Source organism: Bidens hawaiensis, unplaced genomic scaffold (assembly GCF_021521415.1).
Source record: "Bidens hawaiensis isolate Kalapana, Puna unplaced genomic scaffold, B.hawaiensis_p1.1 tig00062692_1, whole genome shotgun sequence".
In the NCBI taxonomy this organism is placed as follows: Eukaryota; Viridiplantae; Streptophyta; class Magnoliopsida; order Asterales; family Asteraceae; genus Bidens; species Bidens hawaiensis.
The window spans coordinates 62,144-70,278 of record NW_027501258.1 but is presented as its reverse complement, the minus strand read 5'-3'; the positions used below and the strand labels follow the sequence as shown (position 1 = coordinate 70,278).

The 8,135-nt window shown below is 34.3% G+C and overlaps 1 protein-coding gene across 1 annotated transcript; it reads right to left on the bottom strand.

Annotated features, from left to right (window-relative positions):
• Positions 1-54: 54 nt before the first annotated feature.
• On the bottom strand, positions 55-7,008 carry LOC143603784 (protein PIR-like; the record flags this gene model as incomplete). Its single annotated transcript, XM_077080485.1, has 19 exons — positions 6,955-7,008; positions 6,797-6,869; positions 6,510-6,574; positions 6,364-6,441; positions 6,172-6,291; positions 5,915-6,078; positions 5,742-5,811; positions 5,578-5,642; positions 5,266-5,461; positions 5,001-5,168; positions 4,582-4,668; positions 3,662-3,871; positions 2,871-3,082; positions 2,619-2,766; positions 1,533-1,701; positions 741-817; positions 406-576; positions 256-332; positions 55-157 (listed from the first exon to the last, which is right to left on the bottom strand). Coding segments are annotated over exons 1-19 (2,307 nt in total), but the record flags the coding sequence as incomplete, so codon positions are not given.
• Positions 7,009-8,135: the final 1,127 nt, after the last annotated feature.

Genomic DNA, 8,135 nt, shown 5'->3' with positions numbered 1-8,135 from the left:
CTGTAATTATAAATAACTACATATGATATAAAGATAGACCCTAAATATAATTACCTTGACCCGTTTCATGTTGAGTAGGGCAGTGAATCTCATTGGGCGAACAGAAAACTTTTCTCCATTATCCAGTGTGAAAAGGAATGATGGGTCAAGAAGCTCACTGAAAAATTTAATATCCAATTTGTAAAAACTAAACTCAAAAAAAAAAAAAAAAAAAAAAAAAAAAAAAAAACAGCAAAAAGGAAGGTGTGAGAATACCTAGCAGCCCAACTTTTGTAATGTGTAAATATAGACTCGCACAATCTTGACACAAATATATCAAAACAGTTATCCACCTACAAAAAGATTGTATATACATATCATTTTGTAACTACTTAGAAAGTCAAGAAACCCATCTTAGTAAATTACCTCAGCTTCAATCTCGTCATAGAGAAACCGTTGCTTGAGCACAACAAGCGCATGTTGAGCAGAATCATTGTATATGTCAAATGGCATTAAAACACTTTCTAGAAGACCACCATTTTGTGAATCCAATACATGATCGACCAACATCCAAGGAAGAGAGCAATCAACAGGAAACTGCAATAATAGTGTAAATACAAAAGGTTTAAATATTGCCCACTTGTGACCAATTTTATCAATCGGGCTTTAGATACTTTCATCAATACTTATTTTAATTTTAAGCATACAATTGTTGAAATTTCTTACACCACGATGCTATGCGGGCGAAGTTTCAGTCTAACCTGAATGACACGAGAAGATTCCAAATAAAATTCTCTAAACCATAAGAAACCAAGATCCGTCAATGTTGCAACAGTAACTGAAATATAAAAAAGAATATAAAAAAGTTAATGCAGCTATATCATTAAGTACTGAAAGCCTGAAACCACAATTAGGCTTGTTAACGGACCGAACGTTCACTGCTCGTGAACTGTTCGACGGGAAGTTTGTTTACTTAATAAACGAACGAACATGAACAAAAAAATTGTTTGTTTAGTCAAACAAGCGAACATAAACAAATGTCACGTTCGTTAGTTATGTTCCTTAGGTTACGTGTGTTTTTCATTCGTTTATATATTCAGTTAAACTTTTTAAATCCACCATAGATTAGTCTAGTTTTATTATTTTTTTAGGCCCGACGGATTGATGTTCACATTTAATTTTAATTAGTGCTCGCTCTGGTTATTTTTGTTCATCTATGTTCAGTTACGTTTGTTCGTTTATGTTTTTGAACCGTTCGTTTATACTACTAACGAATATGCCCATTTTCTAAACTAACAAACACGACCACCAAAACCCCGTTCGATTCATCGTCCATGTTTGATCGTTTATTAAGCTAAAGTTAAACGAACAAACATGAACATGTCCCGTTCGGTTCGTCAACAAGTCAAACAACAATGAGTTAATAACTTTTTTCTAATAATATATAGAGATTTCGAAACCTCAAATTCAATATTTTCCTTCCATAAGCCAAGCATCAGAATATAACAAAGTAGAATCTGCTATTGACAACAGTCAACAAGATGAAGGGGTACCTGAATAGTCTAGAATATGTAGGAAAAAGCTAAGCTTATAGAAAAAGGTTTCCAGTTGTTTCAAATCATTTACAGGAATGTCAGAGCTACTATTCCCAAAGAGCCCTCCTGGCTTCCTCATATTACCACCAGATACCACCTCATATATCAAAAACTGCAAGCAATGAACCTGAAGAAATGGAAGATAAGATGACTGATTGTTGATGATTTAGAAGAAACAGGAACAACAATAAATGTGACAAAATGAGGTACTCTGATAACGGGTCAAAATGGGTTTGGGTCTAACCATGTAATATTGGTAGCGGTCAATTGGGTTGATCAGAAACAAATTTTGACCGAAAATTTAAATAAAAATTAGTGTCAGATTAGGAGTGTAAATTTCTGACACAGCACAAAAACATGGCACGGATCCAACACAAAATTCATGGGTTTTGGGTTGCTATACACAGGTTCGGGTCAGTATCAGGTCAAACTCATGAACCTGTTTAGCTAAACAGGTCGTGTTCGGGTAAACCCTTGGGTTTGCGGGTTGACCAGTTTAACCCATTTTCTTTTTATTTTATCATTTTACTTTTTTTAAATGCGTATTATGTAATAAATTAAATTGGCTGGGTATTTTATGCCAAAATTTAAAACAAAAAAAGAAACTGACATAAGAGTATACAATTAAAATGTAATTGATTTATTTTGTTGTAAAATTGTAAATTCAAAGTATTAATATGTGAAAACCATAGAAAAAAAAACTTTCGGGTCACTCGTGTCGTGTTTGGTCAACCCGCAAGTATGCCTGGCATGTTAGGTTCATGTGTCTGACACAATTTTCAGGCTTGGGTTCACGAAAGTTTCGCACCCGTAGTCAGATATGATAATATTTCAATAATAATATTAGCTAAGTAAAAGGATTCAGAAGACTTTTTACATTATAAAACACTTTTAGCTACTTTAGACCATTTCATCCGTTACCTTTTAAGCTGAATTTTAACATTTTATATGTTTGACATGTTAGAGATACATCATAACCCATATGACCCGTAAATAAGTATATCAGTTGAAATTGCAACCTATGATACAAGTACAATAGTTCACCTGTGCAGCAGTTGGTGCAACTGCCCTTGGAAAAAAGAAGTTTCCTTTGTTTTCTTCACTTCCATGTTGTGAACTTTGCAACTCAGATTCAGGTTTGGTAGTGTTAGCCATCCAATCAGCTGAAAGGGTTCGCATATCAGACAGTATCCTGAAAAATATCAAAAAAGTATTATATAGGTTTATCACAGAAACAAAAAATCAGTTTATAGTAAAACTCTTTATACAAATACAGATAAAACAGTTGATGCTGACCTGCAAAGGTCCTTTTTCTTTCTGAATGTGGTGCGTAGCATGGCTGCTAATGTGTTTTGTACAAAATCTTGAACTTCAGCATGAACAGTTTCCCATAAGGCATCTGCTACTAATGTGTCACACCTCTGCATCATTGACCCAATGCTTTTTATGTAGCTCACAAGTTCAACTAAAGCTTTCCTTTCATCACTACTGTAATTATAGCGTACCACCTGGGAAAAAATACAAATTTTGACTTTTATGTGGCAGAAGTAAAAAAGAAATCAATGAAAACACCATCTACAAGTAGCATATTTCTTCAACATGTTGATTAAAGGTGTGCTTGGATGTGATTATGTAATACTGAATTATTATGAAGTGATAATCGGTTGTAATAAAATGGGTTGTTAACAATAGTGTTTGGATGCATTTCTTGTTTTAAAGTTGGAATAATAAGATAGTTAAGAAAATCCTGATCATTTAAGATGGTAATACTAAAAATTATATAGAATAGTGTTTTTTGTGATGAAAAGTAAAGAGAGTTTGTGAAAAGGAATAACAGGTTTCGTATTAGATTTAAAGAAGGGGCAATTAAGTAATTTCACTTTACTCTGACATGATCAGTTTCAATATACATAAAGTGTGGAAATCCATTATAAAAGAAAAGGAATGAAGAATAAGAGATATCTGCAGGGGCTAAACTAAAAATTATTGAATTCAGGAACCAAAAACTGAAACTCCCTTCAGTCCTTTCTTTTTTTCATTTCTAGATTTTATTACTTGTTTATGAGCAAAAACAAATAAATGGAAACCTTTTCATAATCAGAAACTGATGATGTCATTTCACCCGACTCAACAAAGTCCTTGCAGGGGCGTGAGAATTTCCACGCACATTGCTCCCAAATGCGACAACTCCATCGGCTTAAAAGCTGAAAACCTTCAACAACCATATCATACATACAACCTTTGACTTCCTTTGACCATTCAATATCTGCACTTTCGATCGTCTTCAATAATGCCAGCTGCAAAAAAAAATGAGGAACACAATTATTATTAAGACACTCACATACAAATATTCGCATCAGAATAAACAGATTATTAAGTCTAGAAACATAGAATAAATATGGGCCTGTAAATGAACCGAGCGTTCGGTGGGAAGTTCGTTTATGTTAGTTTATCAATAAAAGAAGGAACTAAGGAAGATGAACAAAAATGTTCATTTAGTTAAATGGACGAGCATGAACACGTCTCGTTATGCTCATGAAAATTTGTTTGTGCTCATAAATATATGTCCGCATTGACAGTCATTTATGTTAGTTTATGTTCGTTAGTTTACCTTTGTCTAAATTTGTTTGTTTACGTTTGATAGTATATTCATTTAAAATTTTTAGGCTCATACAATTTAGTCTAATTTTAATAAATATTTCAGACTAGCACATAGTTGTTCAAATTTTTTAGGCTGATTACAGTTAAGTCTAGCTTTAATAAATTTTTAGGCCAAACACATTAATTGTTCATCTATGTTTAGTTATGTTCGTTTGTTAACATTCGTGAGCCATATGTTTATAATGCTAGGAGCAAACACAAACACGTTTATTTTATAACGAACAAACACAGACAAGGAAGCCTTGTTCGATTGATTGTCCGTGTCTGTTCGGTTTGTTTACAGGCGTAAATAAATAATAAACATTCACATAGAAATACAAAAAAAGTAATCCAAGGAAATAAACACCTGGTTCATAGCAGAAGCAAAACGGATAGTAAAGTCGTCATGTTCAGCACGAATTGCTCCAATGTGATTTATGATCAAATAGTGTCTCTGATAAGTGAATCGTGTCAAGGCAACTAAAACAAAATCAACAAAATCCAAATTCAAAGTGTTTCAAACACTGTTATAGATGCCATGTCAAGTACCGGCAATTCTTTAATTCATGTATATTTTTGGACAAATGCATTATAATGCTAGGATGAAATTCAAATCACCTTTATGGTGCAAATGCTACGATGCGAAGAAAAGGCCAGCATAGTGGCAATTTCGTAATTACTCTGAATAGAGTAACTACGCTACAACAAAATACAAAGTAGAGTAATAATAATTACACTGCTTGTAAACTGTAGTGTAATTATATCTGTAGAATAAAATAAAAGGACAATAAATGAAGGATATTCATGCACTTCACGGGGTGGGAGTTCATGAGGAGCCGGAAGACTTAGCAAACGTGTTTGTGCAGAGAATTTAGGAAAGTACATAGAAAGCTCCTTCAATATTGCAGCTGGTGAAAGATGAAGATCTGGGAATGCAGGTATCACTGGATCATTCTACAACAAATTAAAGTAACAATATGTTGTTATTTTTCTTATATAAGTTGTATTACATATATTTCAAGAGTCTGAAAAAGAAAAGAAAGCAATATACCTTAAAAATAGCAATGAGTCTGTTCATCTTGACCCTTTTGTTGAGTGACTCACTATCTTTATCTGAAGATGTTGCTAAGACAACAAGAACAGGAAGAACACGAAGAAGAACATGTCTTTCAGGGAAAAGAAGTGCAAAATCCAATTCGAGGCACTCGGTTGCATACACAATCAGAACTTGAAGGATATCTTCCACACTATCATTGGTCAAGGATTTATAAAGCAAGATTTAGTTTGTTGCTTAAAAGTGTACGCTAAACCTAAACTAATAGGTAATAAATTGTCATAATAATAATTTAGCTTTGTAGGATACTTGTTTGTACGAAACATTTCAACATGCAAGTTCAACAAAATGGCCCATCTTGTGCTCAAAAAAATCTGCAAGAAATACAACAGTTAGTTCTTGAAGTGACATATTAATCAGTTTATCAAACTTCCTGAGTGTTAATATAATTTTTTTTATGTAATCATGGAAACCTGTAGATCGTCTAACTCCTCTCTCATTGAATCCGTGTCTTGCCACTGAATACTGACTTGAGTAAATGTCCTGATAATCATCACATTATATTTTCATCTGTAGTATAGTATTGTGATAACAAAAAAGGAAAAAAATGATGTCAAATTAGTAATTCTGTGTATGTTAGTTTTACCTTTTATACCAAGAAAAATCATTAGGTATACTTGCTTTTGCATTTTTAAGATGATCAAGTTGAACCAAAACATCAAGTAATTTCAACATGGACCAAAGATGAGTTACAGTGGGGCCATTGATGCGTCTCTCAGGCCTTGAAAACCGTTGCATATCTGCTGCTAACTACATAATTAAAAAACAAAAAGTGATTAGATGTCAAAAATGTAAGAAATAATTAATATCGAGACAAAACTGAAAGAAGATTATAAGTCATACTTTAGAAGCAGCTGATGCTTGCCATCTTTGTATCTCACGAAGCCGACTCATTTCCAAGTCCAGTACTTGATAAGTTTCTAGATACAAATCAGCTTGACTTTGCTTCATAGAATCTGGAAGCTGGACACAATTATAGATATTATCATACTATATATAAACGAAAATAAATTTAGAAAATGTTGTTCAAGAAACCTGAGGAAGTGCTTTAACACAACTTCTGTATGCGTAGAGTACTGACACCATTTCCTTGCCTTCTTGTATAAGAGTATTCTACAAAATACCAAAAGATATCTTCAGCAATATTCCAATATGAAAAATGAAATGAAATGAAATAATACCAGCTGATTAAGTGCTTTTGTGTCCTCTGATAAAGACAACCGATATGCATGAACATCGCTATACTCTGCAAAAAGGAGTTATGAATGAAAATCGATTACGAAAGAGACATAAGTTACTTTTGTTGTTCTTTTTAGCAATTCCAAACACTTTGAATATGCAGCTCAAAATGGGGAAAATAGCAATCAACTTTAAGCAAATAAGGTTCTCGAGAGGAGGTATAGGGCCTAAATATACGAATAACAAAGGCATAAGAGAAAAATCTGGTTAATAATACGTGTCAGCATACCAATTGGGCTACTGGTCGCAGCTCTTTCTGATGAAACCCACAATGCTGGGCCTTGGACCTCTGGTTGATCATCCTACAGATAAAATACATTCCAAGTTGAATTGAATAACCTAATTGCAATTGCAAGTAAATAATAAATGGTGGAATGATAATAGTACCTCCAAGGAGAATGTAGAAAGAGCGGCAATAGCTTCTTCAACAGGAACAGCCATCGATCTGTTAGGTCAACCTAATTCTTCATTCATTCAACGAATTTATTTATTGACATAAATAAACACTACCTGATGAATTGAAGAATGAATCAGGTCGAAAAGTGAAGGATGTCGTGGAACCCACACACACTGAAATCGACTACCCAGCGAATGAATTCGGTTGCTGCTGCTGCTGCTGCTGCCTTTTATTTTATTTTATTCGGTTGCTTCTTTAGACAACAAGATGATTGAATGAATAACGACGCTTTTCTCCAAATTCACCCTTTTCTCGCCTTTTTTTTTTATCCACGACTTTCTCAGATAAGCGGTATCGCGACCGTAATGCGGTCTCACCATCACTCAGACCAGACTATGTTGATATTATCGGGGCCCACGCTGACATCCAAGTGGCTTGGCGTTCCCGGTAAAACCCAGTTGGCTCACCCCGCCCGAAGGCACGACAGGTTTTTATGCTCTGGGAAAATCCGGTCGGCATCAAGGATCGAACCTAGAACACCCGGGTCTCCCATCACTTGCCTGGTCAACTGGGCTAGCCCAGCTAGTTTCACATGTAAATACCCGATACAAGTTAAAATTAGTATCAACATAAAATTTGGTTGCCCCGAAATATAAATATAAATATAAATATATAATATTTTTGTTTATATTAAAACGGTGGAGAAATGATCGTTAGAAATTATGAGACGTTTGAATGAACATTAAAATTTATTGAATGATTAGCTTATAGATATATAGTTAAAATAAAATAAAAATAAAAGAATGAAAAATAGAATCTTCATTTAGAATGATTAGCGCAACGATGGCTCAAGTTAGTCCTACAGTCGTGTTGCAGAGGCCCGAGCATTCTTATATGGCTTTCAATCGTTCTCAGGGCCCGTTGACATGTCCCTCCCAACTTTTACCAGATGAGCCCTCAAGGACAGATGTTCTAGCTGTTAAATTTGATTCATCTTCAACAGAATCAAATGGCTGCAAACCGTGCATTCAAGAACAGATGAGGGTCGAGCAGCAAAATATGTTTAGACATATTCAGTACGTTTAATGAGAAAACAGGGAATTAAAAGCCCTTGTTGCTGCTCAGGAGAGAGAGGATTGATAAGCAAGACGAGATCATTCTCTAGCTAACT